This window comes from Sphaerodactylus townsendi, linkage group LG06 (genome assembly GCF_021028975.2).
Source record: "Sphaerodactylus townsendi isolate TG3544 linkage group LG06, MPM_Stown_v2.3, whole genome shotgun sequence".
NCBI lineage: Eukaryota > Metazoa > Chordata > Lepidosauria > Squamata > Sphaerodactylidae > Sphaerodactylus > Sphaerodactylus townsendi.
In genome coordinates, this window is record NC_059430.1 from 20,915,333 (window position 1) to 20,929,926 (window position 14,594).

A 14,594-nucleotide genomic window follows, 5' to 3' on the forward strand; every position below is an offset into this window, starting at 1 on the left:
ATGAGAGCTACAGGGTTTTCAACCTGCCAAGACAAACTTATTATGTTATGTTGCAGTTTGCTGAGGGCTTGCCCAGAAATGTTTTGATATCTTCTTGGGCTGCCTTCTATGGGTGGTAGAGAGCTTCTCAAGTTTACCACTTGGAGTTTTAAATAATGAATAGTAGCTGCATTAAAACAGTTGACTTATTTTGGGAGATAGATACAATTCAGATGGAGACATCTGATTCTTTTGCTCAGAAGGGAGATCAACTCTGTTGCCTGTACTGTTGCCGGGGGTTGCGGGGGGGGGGGGGGATTGGTTAATGGCAGTATCGTCATTGACACAAAGTAACATGTCCATGGCCCATCCCTGGGGAAATTCTTCTATCTTTAAAAGTGTTTATACCTGTTTTTAGTCTGCTGAAAGATGACTACATTCATACCTACGGACTCAGGATCTGTTTCCCTAGCTTTCTGTTTACTGTTCTCATGATGTAAGATTGCTAAACTGGGGTTCATTCATAAATTCAAAACAAGGACACCCCCCCCCCCCATAGACAGTGGTGGGATTCAGCAGGTTTGCACCACTTCAGCAGAACCTGCTGTTAAAAACGGTGCTTGTAAACAACCAGTTGTTAAATTATTTGAGTACCAGCACTGGACATAGGATTCTTATCTCACTACAGATGCTAATTTTCTGCCCCCAAGCAATTCCCCTCTGCTCCAATCAAACTGTTTACATTGCACCTGTGCATCCTGACTCCCTTCTTTGCAGGACCCCTCCCACCTTTCAACTGGGATATGAGAGATCAGAGATCCCCATTCCTGCTTGTATCTGATGAAGGAACCATTGCCTCTTGAACACTTCTACTTTGGAAGTCTTCTTGATCTCGAAGGTGCAACTGGACTTGAATCTCACGGTTCTACTGTAGAACAACGCGGCTAACCACCTGTTTCTCTTGCTCCAGTCTTCAGGTACCAGCATTACGGTGGACATAGCTGTCATGGGAGAAGCTCACGGACTCATCACAGACCTCCTGGCGGATCCGTCCCTCCCGCCCAACGTGTGCACCTCCCTGCGAGCAGTCAGCAACCTTCTGAACACCCAGCTCACCTTCCAAGCGGTTCACAAGCCTCGGGTCAGCCCTTTGGTGTCCTTCAACGAGAACTACACCTGCTCTGACTCGGAGGAGAGCTCCGAGAAAGGGGAAAAACTGGCTGTTCCCAAGGTAGAGGTCCGGTTATTTTTTTTCATCTCCCTGACAGAACTTAAGATCTTTTCTTTCCCTCAGTCTCAGATTAGACAAGACCAGTGCCGTGGGGAGCGTGTGTCTATTTTCCTTGGGTCATTTCCCCCACCAAATCAACCACCATCCATGTTGCAGCATGAGGGGCCATTTTTGATCAGTCAGGTGACCCTCCCTCACTACTATGATTGGCCAGCGTGGTGTAGTGGTTTAGAGCAGGTGGATTCTAATCTGGAGAACCAGGTTTGATTCCTCGCTCCTCCACCTGAGTGGCGGAGGCTTATCTGGTGAACCAGATGTGTTGCCGTACTCCTACATTCCTGCTGGGTGACCGTGGACTCGTCACAGTTCTCTCAGAACTCTCTCAGCCCCACCTACCTCGCAAGGTGTTGTGGGGAGAGGAAGGGAAAGGAGCTTGTAAGCCACCTTGGGTCTCCTCACAGGAGAGAAAGGTGGGATATAAATACAAAATCATCTTTTTCTTCTGCCAATTTGTTGGGCTACATCTGGGAGACCCAATTTCGAACCCCCACTCTGCCATGGGAGCCTGCTGGGTGACCTCGAACCAGCTGCAAACTCTCAGCCTAGCCTACCTCCCCTTGGGGAGAATGGAAAGGTATACAGGAAGTAAATAAATATCAAATCAATTGCAGTTTCCCTTGTATTTTAATTATTGTTATATTATTTTGTCATAAAACTTATGTGCTATATAGACTTCTTTGAACAAATGGTAATACTTTTTTAAAAAATTAGAACCTAGAAAGATATTTGATGCCGATATTGCCCTGTGTTCATAACACGATCCATTTCTGACCTCCAGTAATGGTTTGCGGTCATGTATGAAAGATTACCAAATGGAAAAGCTGTTCTCCCTTGTCCCTAGCGTTTCCGGAAAAGTCTGCCACCAGGTCTTCTGCGACGAGTATCATCCACTTGGACAACTACCACCTCAGCCACTGGCTTACCGACCTTGGAGCCGGCTCCAGTGAGAAGAGACCGCAGTGCTAGCATCAAACCTCATGACGCAGCACCGTCTGGGTAAGGGCCACTCTGAATTGATATTTGTTTAAATATTTATGTCCCAGTTTTCTCCCAGGACTGACCTACAGTAGCTTCCGACAGAAAAAAATGCCAGGTAAATGAACCGACCAACACAAAAAGTAATCAACTACATCCTGGATCAATCTGTCACAACCCCAGACTTAATCAATGAAGAAATCAATACTTTGAAAGTAGAATTCTCATTTATTGATGGCAAGCATCAGAAAGCTGCTGACTTATATTGTCAGAACTGAGTACATTAAAACAGGCAAAGCGTTATATCCCCTAGACAGATATGTCAGGCCCACAACCCAAAATCCCCTCTTCCTTCCTCTAAAGCGAGAAGGTACTATTTCTTGCTCGCTCGCTCACTCGCTCACTCACATTCCTCAGCCAATGAACACTGGCACGTGTACTGGAAAATATTCCTAGGCATGCTTAACAGTAAGCATTCAGTAGGCAGATATATGACAGTAAGCATTTAGTGGACAGAAATATGGCAGGACCCAGGCTAAGCCACTAGAGGGTCATGACACAATCCTGGATTCAGTAGCTGGCTCATGTGAAGGCTCAGGCTGTGGACTTTGGCCTAGGAGCCAAAGGCCCAAGAGCCCTTTGTCTCTTGCCCTTCAGCTCACATCTCTAGCTGTGCTGAAGCATCACGCCAGCAATAAGAAGGTGGAAGGAAACAACCAGTTCATACCACAGGCTGTGTTCCTCAAAATCTTTTCCCCACTGCTAGAGAGCTTCTGCTTTGTGATAAAGCAGTTAGAGTGTCATACTGAGAACTGGGAGGCCCAGGTTCGAATCCCCACACCGCCTTCGAAGGTTGCTGGATAACGTTGGGCCAGTCAGCACTTTCAGCCTAGGCTGCCTCACAAGGTTGTTCTGAAGATTCAGTGTAGGAGAGGAAAATGTTGTCTCCCGCTTCGGGTCCTCCCTGGTAGACCAGTGGGGTGTAAATGAAGGAGATGAATAAGTAAATGAATTTTTTTGGATTACCTTGGGAAACTTGCTTGATGTGAACATAAAGGCTATGCTCACAGTCCTCAAAGGCAAAGAGCCAGCGTGGTGTAGTGGTTAAGAGCAGGTGCACTCTAGTCTGGAGAACCGGGTTTTTGATTCCCCGCTCTGCCACTTGAGCTGTGGCGGCTTATCTGGCGAAGCAGATTAGCTTGTCAACTCCCACACACGCGAGCTGGGTGACCTTGGGCGAGTCACAGTTCTTTGGAGCTCCCTCAGCCCCCCCCCCCCACCTCACAGGGTATTTGTTGTGGGGGGCGGAGAGGGAAAGGAGATTGTAAGCCCCTTTGAGTCTCCTTACAGGAGAGAAAGGGGGGGATGTAAATCCAAACTCTTCTTCTTGTTCAAAGTTGCAGGTGCCCAGATGGGCATGAAGAGGTTTAGCAGTTGGGTAACAACCATCATGCAACTGGAATCCGGTTCTTCAGAACTTGTGTCAGCGTCTAAACAGATTACACTTTAAACCAGCAAAACTTTAATGCTCACTCACCTCCTTCCGTGCTCCTGAGACGTCTTGCTCAGCCTCTAAACCTGCCTCCTACATAATCAACCTGAGGCAGTTGCGCATATGGCTAACGACACCAGGAAGCAGATTAAAAACACCGAAGAGCTACGCTAAGAGAGCCTGATTAGAAAATAATAAGGAGAGTGCAAAGTCATTTGGCGTTCTCTAGCGTATGCTTTTCAACGATGGAAATGAAGACTGTTAACTAATTAAGAGAGTAGTCAGTCATCCTGCTTTTAATTGACGAATCCATCAACGGGGGTCTGTTTCGCAAAAGCCAGCTGTGATTAAAATAGCCTACTGTTTTGAGATTTTTTTTAAAGATAATTGTTCTCATTTTACCTACAAAAATTAGAAAAAAGGAAGAATTTTTTTTTAAAAATGAAAAATAAGCCAACCTAGGTCGCAGTAGCATAATATGGATCTCAAAAATTCAATTTCAAGAATGATTGACACTCTTTCAACGCTTAATGAAAAGGGCAGATCTAATCCCCATGGTTTTACACCCATTTCTGATTTGCATCCTCACCTTTTAAAACCAATGATACATCTCAGTTACTGTCTTTATGAATTGCTTGATTCATCCGACAGCTATGATGGAACAAAGAGGGGACCCACAAGGACTTGCAGGGCATTTTCCTTCCTCACTATTGCTTCTTTTCCTTCTCTGAAAGCTCCCATAGCCTTCTTCATTTTCTCTCTCCTACTCACCAGCCAATAGACTTTTGAGAGCCAGCGAGGTATGGTAGGTAAGAGTGGGTGGAATCTAATCTGGAGAACTGCGTTTGATTCCCCACTCCTCCACACGAGTGATGGACTCTTAGCTGATGAACTGGATTTGTTTCCCTGCTCCTGCACATGAAGCCTGCTGGGTGACTTTGGGCTAGTCACAGCTCTTAAGTTTCAAAACCGCCTCTTTCCCCATGTTTTAGCTGTTTTAGATTTCAGATTTTGGGGACAAACCTGGGGACAATTTCAGGTTAATAGAAGATCCCTCTTGTCAGTTCATACCTACAGTCTCTGGATTTAAGTGTCCTCAGCTTTGGCCAGGTTGAAAATTAGGTATATGAATGGTTTAGAGGAAGATGGATTTCCAATGCACGGTTCTTCCCTAAGAAGCTAGTTCCAAGCTGACAAACAACAGCATTATCCATTTCCCTTTCTGTAAACTGAAGAAAGCCCGATCATTTGGGGGAACAACCTGCTGGTGTTAAATCATTAAAAACCCATTTGCCTTTCCGCCTGCCATCTACTACTGAATGTTTAGATTGGTTTTCATAGTTAGGAAGAAAAGGGGCATTTCTGTTTAGCAACGTACAATGGCTTGTTTCTTTTTCTTCTCATTAGCATTACAGCAGGTTTAGCTGGGCTGTATACCATGTTCTGCAGAGGTGTAGCTGGGCCAAACTGTGCCTGGTGTGCAGTGTGTTTTTTCCATGCCCCCTGTGCCCCCCCCCCGGTGGCACCCTCCCTTCCCACACTTACCTTAGTTCCTTTTCTTTTTTCTAGTACTTTTTCAGGCTGAAAAAAGCGGCCTCTTCACAGTTCAGGCTAAAAACTGCCTGAGGAACAATACTTGTGAGCCCCAAGGTCTCCTGGGAGCTGTAGTTTCTCAGGCCGTTTTTGAGCCTGAACTGTAAATAGGCCGCATTTTCAGCCTGAAAAAGTACTAGAAAAAGCAAAGGAACTAAGGTAAATGTGGGAAGGGGCGGGGGGGGGGGTGCCGTGGGGGGGACCGCGCAGGGTTGCAAGGAAAAGGGGGAGGGCCCGGGGGCAATTTTCCATCCCCAGGCGTGCACCCGGTGCACAACGTCCCCCATCCCCTTGCCGCTCCGCCACTGAGGTCTTATACTTAGACTTTGCTCTACTTAGACTTCATTGTTTCAGTCAGGAATTGACCAGGATAGGGAACCACGGCATATGTTCCAAACAGTTTCTGTAGAGCTCTTAAAGGGACTGAAACATGGTCAGTGGGCTTGGGCATTTGTCAGGGACCAGAGTTTCCTCAAGACCTCGTCCACTGGAAGGTTCCCGTTTTGCCAGCCTTTCTCTCAGAGTCTCTGATGAGCGCGAAAGGCACAAAATCACCACCGGATGCCTCTTTGCTCTGTTTCCCCAGCTCTGAACCTTGGAACAACTCCCTCCTGGTGAGCATCAGCAAAAGCAAATCCTTCTCTGCCTCCTACGCTGTGGCTGCCGCCAACCATCTGAATTCCAGAAGACCAAGCCGACAAGGTGGTGAGCATCTTGGCGTATCAGTGGGCTTTCTTCAGCTAAGTCGATATCTCTAACTCAGGGGTGTCCAACTCTGGTGCTTCAGATATTCATGGACTACAATTCCCATCAGCACCTGCTGGCATGGCCAATTGTAGTCCATGAACATTAGAAGCGCCAGAGTTGGACACCCCTGACTAAATGCTCCTTGGTCACCACTGAATCTCAAAGCACGGGGTGATTCAAGTTATCTTGGGGAGAGGGTGATGTCCATCTGCTTTCCCTAATATTTCATCATCAGGGGAGTAAAATAGGCTCCTAGTTAACAATGAGTTTTTTCCAGGGGTCCTTGTTTTGAACTGAACATTGGCTTAACTGGTTGAATGCTTCCTCATGGGCTTCTAAATAAAGAGATCTTTTCCTAGCATGAAGTGCAATGGAGACTTGACCACAGTCTTTCAATTGAGGATTACATATGGTGAACCTAATTTCAGCAAATGTCTCCCCATTTTTTAACACAGTTTGGGGTGTGGCTGTCATTTTGATCACAGGTATGGGAGAGGGGGGGCTTAATCCTGTTTTCTACAAATGGCTGTCCCCATACTGTCTGGAGAAGCATAGGTTAAGAGGGGGACATGTTAGCTATGTTTAAATATTTGAAGGGATGCCATGTCGAAGAGGGAGCAATCTTGTTTTCTGCTGCCTCAGAGACTAGGACATGGAGTAAAGAGATTCCATCTAAACCAGGGGTCTGCAACCTGCGGCTCTCCAGATGTTCTTGGACTACAATTCCCAATTGGTCATGCTGGTAGGGGCTGATGGGATTTGTAGTCCATGAACATCTGGAGAGCTGCAGGTTGCAGACCCCTGATCTAAACATTAAGAAGAACTTCCTGACCATCAGAGCTGTACAACAGTGGAATTCACTGCCTCAGAGAGTGGTGGAGTCTCCTTCTTTTGAGGTTTTTAACAGAGGATGGATGAACATATGTCGGGAGTGCTTCGATTGTGTTTTCCTGCATTGCAGGGGGTTGGACTTGATGACCCTTGTGGTCTCTTCCAACTCTATGATTCTACTGAGCTTTCCCAGTTGCAGGGGAAATTGTCAAACTTCCCCTTTCCCTCCCCGCCAGTTTCACCCCAACCCCATGCATCTAGAGAGTTCCCAATGAAATCTCCTTTGAAAAGAGTCGGCTTGTTTAAAGTGAGGGAGGTTTCCGTCCTTTGTCCCTTTGTTTTGAAACAAGCAAGTGTAACTTTTTGTTTTGTTCTTAGCAGGTATCCCGCCAAATATTTCACCTCTCACCTCCCCAAGCCATTCACCTCTCAAGGGGACGCCGGCTAACAGTCCCACCAGCAAGACCTCAAACGAACAGTTCCCGGAGTCGACAGTCACTGCCGCACAGCAAACCAGCAAGTCTCACAGACTCTTAGCGTGTACTCAGAGTGCGCCGAATCTATCGGAAACCGTGGCGCCCGCTCCTGTCGTTTGCAGCAGGTATGATGCCACTCTGTCGCTTGTTCGATCTGCTGTTCATTTCCTTCATGGACTTTACTATTTTCCTCTCCCTCTTTCTGTAGTTTTTTCCCCCTCATGCAGCACAGTTGTATGAATTATGATACATCTTGGTCAGGGTATGAACATGTCACACGTAGGAGAACTTAACCCAGTGGTGGCGAACCTTTGGCACTCCAGATGTTATGGACTACAATTCCCATCAGCCCCTGCCAGCATGGCCAATTTTTGGCACTCCAGATGTTATGGACTACAATCCCCATCAGCCCCTGCCAGCATGGCCGATTTTTTGACACTCCAGATCCATGGTGGTAAACCTTTGGCATTCCAGATGTTATGGACTACAATTCCCATCAGCCCCTGCCAGTAGTCCATAACATCTGGAGTGCCAAAGGTTTGCCACCACTGACTTAACCTGAAGCTAGGGATGCCAGTTTCCAGATGGGACCTGGGGATCCCCTAGAACAGGGGTCTGCAACCTGCAGCTCTCCAGATGTTTATGGACCAGAATTCCCATCAGCCCCTGCTTGCATCTGTGGCTGGCATCTTCAGAACAGCCAGAGAGGCAGGCAAAACGTCAGGAGAGAATGCTACTAGAACACGGTCATACAGCCCGGAAACCACACAGCACCCCAGATTTCCCTGTTGTTTGCCACTCTGGATGTGTTTCATGTTCAGTCCCTGCTGGGTGACTGTAAGGCCAATTCCCTATCTAACTTGAGTGTGGGATAAGTCTCAGAATCCTCTTTAGTAAGGTTGTTTGGCAGACAAGTTGGTGCTTCTTGAAAAAGTTCCTTAAGTCAGAAATCGATTGAGCAATGTCCAAGAGTAGATGCTTCCCTGGCCCCTTCCGCCCATGCAGAATAATGCACTTTCAATCCAGTTTCAATGCACTTTGCAGCTGGATTTTACTGTGCGGAATAGCAAAATCCACTTGCAAACAATTGTGAAAGTGGATTGAAAGTGCATTATTCTGCAAGTGTGGATGGAACCCCTGAGAGTTTTTTTAAACCCAGTCTTTTGAATCACATCTACATTTTTTGTTCGGCTTTCGTTAAAGTAAAAGGGACAGAAGAGTCAGCTTGCAAAACTGGTGCAGGCCATACAGCATGTGATCAACTACCCCTTGGCGGTGCAAGGAATATTATTGAATTGGTTTCTTGCACCAAATTCCCATATCCTGTGTCTCCTTTCTTGTGTTGTACAATGGTGGTGGTTGTAACGTGGCAACATCTTCAAATACATTCAGATTTGGGCAGAGACTTTGTGTGCAAGCAGACTCTGTATACAATAATGTATATTTTGCAGAAGTGGAAAAACAAGGAATTTTTTGGCCATCCTCACAGAACGTTGTTGAAGAATAATAGAGCTATATTTCCAGCACTTGGAATTGTTTAGGGGGAAATTACACGGTCCTCTCGGGCAACTAACATCTTGAAATGATTTCTCCCCAAATTACTTGGCTGGAACAAACCATGATGAATAGGCTGTCAATTCAGATCCATATACTTATGCAATTTTCAAAGATGATTTATGTCATGTTCTTTTAACGTGCATAATTTAGTAGCAAAATGCGGAGAACTGACAGGTTAAATATATGTAATATGCCAAGCATATGCACGGGCAAACTCTAACCAGCTGTTTAGTACTCTTAGTATCGGCTGAGCAGCATACAATTGAAAAGCTGATTAGAGCTCTTAAGGAAAACACACACTTACCTTTGCAGGTTTTATTATTTATTTATTATTATTTATTCAATTTCTATACCGCCCGATCCCTAGAGGGATGTGTTGTGTCACAGAGAGCCAATTACCACCTGCTCTCATATGAATTCGCCTGGCTATTACAATCATCCTCAGATGCTCTGATTTCGGTGCCTCCACCATCTGAGGATCAATGGGTAGCAATCTGGAAAAGGGCCTTCTTAGTTGTGGCACCAAAATAGTGGAATTCTCACCCCAGGATACTTGTCAGTCACCTTCTATCATTGCCTTCCAACAGCGGGTGAAGATATTTTTTTGTTTGATTGCCCCTTACTGATTCTGATTGACCTTCTTCCTGTTCGTGTTTTTGTTTATGTGTTGTGTTTTCATTGTGTCAAGGTATTCGGATGTGTGTTTAATTTTACTTTAATTTTTTTTTCACCATCTTGAGGACCTCAAGTTGGGTGGAAAGCAACGCTCCCTGTAAGCTGTGTGCCGCGCAGACACCATATTGGTGCCGTGCAGTTCAGGTGGCCGTCAACAGGGGGAGCTCCAGCAGGTGCCTCACTTCCATGCAGAAGTAGAGAACTTCTGCACCATTCCCTACTGCCGTTAGAAGGGGGACCATTGGTGAAAAGTCACCTTAAAAATGTTTTAAATAAATAGGAAAAATCTGCACAGTGTACCTATAGTCTTCCCTGCGCAGTATCTTTACCTGGTGCCTGATTGTCCAACACATTTTATATCTTCCCTGCAAAGTGACTGCAAAGCAGAGATGTGCATATTATTGTTGGCTTGGTCCACCTGCGCCGATCCCGTCAGGCTCTGCCCGTTCCCTGCATTCCTCAACAAAACTCATCTTTCTGTTTTGACCTGTATTTTGATTTCTGGGAACTAGAGTCATGGCAACCACCAGAAACAACAAAAGGGTTCTGAGAAAATAGCCTGCTTGGTCTCACTTCAAAAGCTCAATGGCGAGAGGTGGCGTTTGCTTCATAGACAACGCTCATAATTGCCTCCAGGTTTCGAGGGGTTTTTGATTTTTTTAATTTCATGGAGGAACAGTGATCCATAGAGGTCACATAGCATCTTCATGTGGTTTGCCTTGATTGAACTTCCAGTGTCTGGATCATAGCATGTCTCGTTCCGTGACATGGAGGCTCATCGGAAAACAGTTCACAACGATGACATTAGAGTTACCAACTCTGGGTTGGGAAATTCACAAAGATTTGGGGTGTTGGAGCCTGAGGAGGACAGGGTTTAAGGAGGGGAGAGACCTCCACAGAATACATCACCAATGACCTCACCTTTTGAAGTACCATTTTTCCCCCTGGGAGAACAGATCTCTGAAGCCTGGGGATCAGTTGTAATTCTGGGAAATCTCCAGGCCCCACCTGGTGGTTGGCAACTTTAGGTCTTGCATCCATGATTTTGGACGGTCATCCTGCAACGCATTACAGAGAGAAACCAAATGTGTTCGAGACTGGAAGAGCGGTGGAAGAGCTTACCTTCCTGCCCTCTACAGTGATTGGAGGGGTGTTTGCCTCTGACTGTCAGGCTCTAGAATCCACTCCACAGATCTCTAAACGCTTCTCTTTCCAGATTTCATCCAGAAGATCTGTGATTAGGATCTCTCACATTTCTTCTTCTCTTGTTCAAGTGCTGGAAGGAGCCTTGGTGATCAAGAATAGAAATTGGGTTAGGGTGGCAGGAGAGGCGTCATTTCCTGGCATCAGATAAATAGGCCTCTCAGAAGATACTTAATGCATATGGGGGGTGGGGAGTGGAATGGTATAGTATACCCTGATCTCATCAGATCTCAGAAGCTAAGCTGGGTCAGCACTTGGATGGGAGACCACCAAGGAAGACTCTGCAGAGGGAGGCAGCAGCAAACCATTCTTTGAAGAAAAAGAAGAGTTGGATTTATATCCCCCCTTTCTCTCTTGTAAGGAGACTCAAACTCCTTTCCCTTCCCTACCCGCAACAAACACCCCATGAGATAGGTGGGGCTCAGAGAGCTCCAAAAAGCTGTGACTAGCCCAAGGTCACCCAGCTGGCGTGTGTGGGAGTGCCCAGGCTAATCTGAATTCCCCAGATAAGCCTCCACAGCTCAAGTGGCAGAGCGGGGAATCATATCCGGTTCTCCAGATTAGAATGTACCTGCTCTTAACCACTACGCCACTGCTGCTTTGCTTAATCAGTTGCCTTGGAAATCCCACCAAGGGTTTCTGTAAGTCAGCTGTGACTTGGCAGCACTTTACGCTGCGTAGGTTTATCTTTAGGCCAGGTTCATATATGCACGTTTGCCACTGCTGTTGAACCACGCGGTGACTTCTATGTGTGAATGGCCCCTCACTACTATGTTACCACAGATGGACATTTCATGGCTTTGCCCATCATCTCAAATGCCAAACTTCTCAGCTGAGCTTGTTTTATCTTCCAGCAGCCAGTCCCCAAGTGTATATGAATCAAGTAATATGCTCATATGTACTGATTCAGCCCTTAGGGAAGGTGAATAAAGAATAGCCCTAAATTGTAAACATGGAACTACCTTCCACAGGAAGTGAACAGCTGGCTGGTTGACACACGTCTTCTAATTTACCTAATTTTGTCATTTTATTTATGCCGCAGCTGTGGCAGGCCATATAACCAAACAGACGCAGCAGAGAGAATTTCGGAAAGAAGCGACAGAACGACACACCACCTGAACAGAACAGGTAAAATGGAAGCATTCATTCATTCATTCATTCATTCATTCATTCATTCATTCATTCATTCATTCATTCATTCATTTATTTATTGGTTAGGTTTATATACCGCCCTCCCCCGGAGGGCTCAGGACGGTGAACAACGTATAAAATAGAGCACATATATCAGATTAAAATCTGTTAAATATCGATTAATACAGGCTCTAAAAAATAAACCCCACCCCATTAAAATGCAGCATTATTAAGATCAACATAAAAGATCAACATTTAGCCATGAAACAGAAAACTGTTCTGCTTTCGTGTTCTAAAACACCCTGAGATTCCATTCAGTTCCATTCGGAATTACTTCAGTTGCACGCTGGGTAAACTGGATTTGCCCTGATTTGGATAGCCCAGGCTAGCCTGATCTCGTCAGATCTCAGAAGCTAAGCGGGGCCGACCTAGGTTAGTACTTGGATGGGAGACCACCAAGGAAGTCTGGGGTTGGCACACAGAGGAAGGCAGTGTGAAACCACCTCTGGACATTTCTTGCCTTGAAAACCCTGGTTAGCCTTATGGGTTGCCATAAGTCAGCATTGACTTCACAGCTAAAAAAAAAAGATTGCTGAAAAAAGGGAAGGTGACTTTTAAAAGGAAAAATTAAGGCTTTTTTTCAGTATTTTAGAGCCTGGTGAACCAGTGGTCCCTTAATGGTAGCATTGGCGATTCTGAAGGCTTACGTGGAGACAGGTAGACAAAGGCGGAAGGGACCACAGAACCTCTGCACATCTTCCTCCATCCATTCTTGATCTACGCCACAGGTGTCAAACTCGCGGCCCTCCAGATGTTCATGAACTACAGTTCCCATCAGCCCTTCCCAGTATAGCCAATGCTCATGTTGGGAGGGACTGATGGGAATTGTAGTTCATGAACATCTGGAGGGCCGTGAGTTTGTCGCCCCTGCTCTACGCTGATCTCTCATTATTTTCCCTCTTTCTGCCTGAACCCATAAGGAAAATTGGTGGCCAAAAGAAGAATAGATTAACACTGGAAGGAGAGAGACGCCCAGCAGCTATACAAGCCCTTCTGTCTTTCCTTGTCTGTCTTCAGTAGTACTTTCTGTCTTATATGTTGCCACTTTTTGTAAAATATAGCCAGGCCCTTCTGTCCTTACCAAATATCAGCCCAGTTGTCTTTGAAGGACAAAGGCTGGGCCTTCATATCGGAAACCTCTATGACCTTATGGCCAATGTCAAGGTAGCCTCGATTTCCTGTTAAATGTTGGCGAATCAAGAGCCAGATTTTGAAAGGGGACTCCTTAGCCTGAAGCAAATCCAGCCCCTCTTCCTCCCCCCCTCCACTTCAGCCTTTCCTCTTTAATCCCCCCATTAAAATGGGTGCGAGTTCACCAGAGCTTTCCTGAAGCAAAAATCTAAAAGTACTTGCTTTAATGGCTTCATCCCAGGCAGTCTCTACTGAAAAAAGTTCTCCATCGTGCAAATTTGTCTGAAGCCTCACAGTGCTGCTGCCAGCCAGACAATGCAGTACTTGAAATGCTGATGGGCTGACTCTCTGTGAAGCAGTTTCGTATGTTTTCATCTCAAGGGAAATCTTGGTTAGCCTTAAGAAGAAGACGAGTAGATGGGGCTGAGAGACCTCCAAGAAGCCTGAGGCTTCTAGTGGAAGAACAAGGAAAACAAACCCAGTTCCTGAGATTAGAACCTGCCATTCGTGTGGAGGAGTGGGGAGTTTTCCAGACTGGAATCCACCACTCTTAATCACTACACCAAAAGACAATAACAGTACAAAAACATGGTTAAGGATTTGTGCCAGAGAGGAGAGGTGCTAGGGCAGGGGTAGGGAACCTGCGGCTTTCCAGATGTTCAGGAACTACAATTCCCATCAGCCCCTACCAGCATGGCCAATTGGCCATGCTGACAGAGGCTGATGGGAATTGTAGTTCCTGAACATCTGGAGAGCCGCAGGTTCCCTACCCCTGTGCTAGGGTTTCCATTTGCCCATTATGGCAAGAGGCCTGCAGCCCTTGCAGCCTGTGGCCAACTATGTTCAATTGATCAGCAAGCAGAAATGGGGGCTAAGGAGGGATGAGTCATCCTCGGCTGACCATGGAGTTCATGACCATTCCTAGAGCTACTCAAAAGTGACAAGGGTAGCTCTAGGGTTTCTGGAAATTGCTGGAGCTATTCTTGTCACTTCCAGGTAGCTCTAGGAATCACCAGGAAAACTGTGGTCATACCGTCCAGTAAGAAGCCAAGGCCGCATTTTTCTTAGAGCCAATTTACTTTACCTGAGGCTGTTTCTCCTCTCACAGGAAGAACAACAGTGTTAGTCCTAGGTGTATGTGAACGACTTCGGAACCTGCAGTGGAATCGGCTGCTGCATGCTAGAGGGAGCCCCTCTTATTTTTTGTCGCCACCTGGACCTAACGGCCCATCACAAACTTTCAGCCTTGTGTTTCAGACGATCTGGCGCAAGCAACTTCCGTTCTGAGAAGCGAACAACAGCGACAGCAACTGATATTGTGCCCGAGCAATGATGACGCATGAATTGCTGTAAGGAGCAAGAAGCATGAACAGGGCCGATCTGTAGGCATTATCCTCGAGACACAATCCTATTACATCCCTTATTGTCACCTGAGGTAATTGGTTCATGTGCT

At 46.1% G+C, this 14,594-nt stretch overlaps 1 protein-coding gene across 1 annotated transcript in view; it reads left to right on the forward strand.

Annotated features, from left to right (window-relative positions):
* Positions 1–14,594, forward strand: part of PDE3A (phosphodiesterase 3A) — a 324,658-nt gene that overhangs the window by 279,493 nt on the left and 30,571 nt on the right. The window contains 7 exon segments of the mRNA XM_048500668.1: positions 950–1,210; positions 2,112–2,266; positions 5,917–6,032; positions 7,290–7,509; positions 11,862–11,947; positions 12,185–12,226; positions 14,443–14,576. Of these exon segments, the coding sequence (XP_048356625.1) occupies positions 950–1,210; positions 2,112–2,266; positions 5,917–6,032; positions 7,290–7,509; positions 11,862–11,947; positions 12,185–12,226; positions 14,443–14,576 (1,014 nt within the window).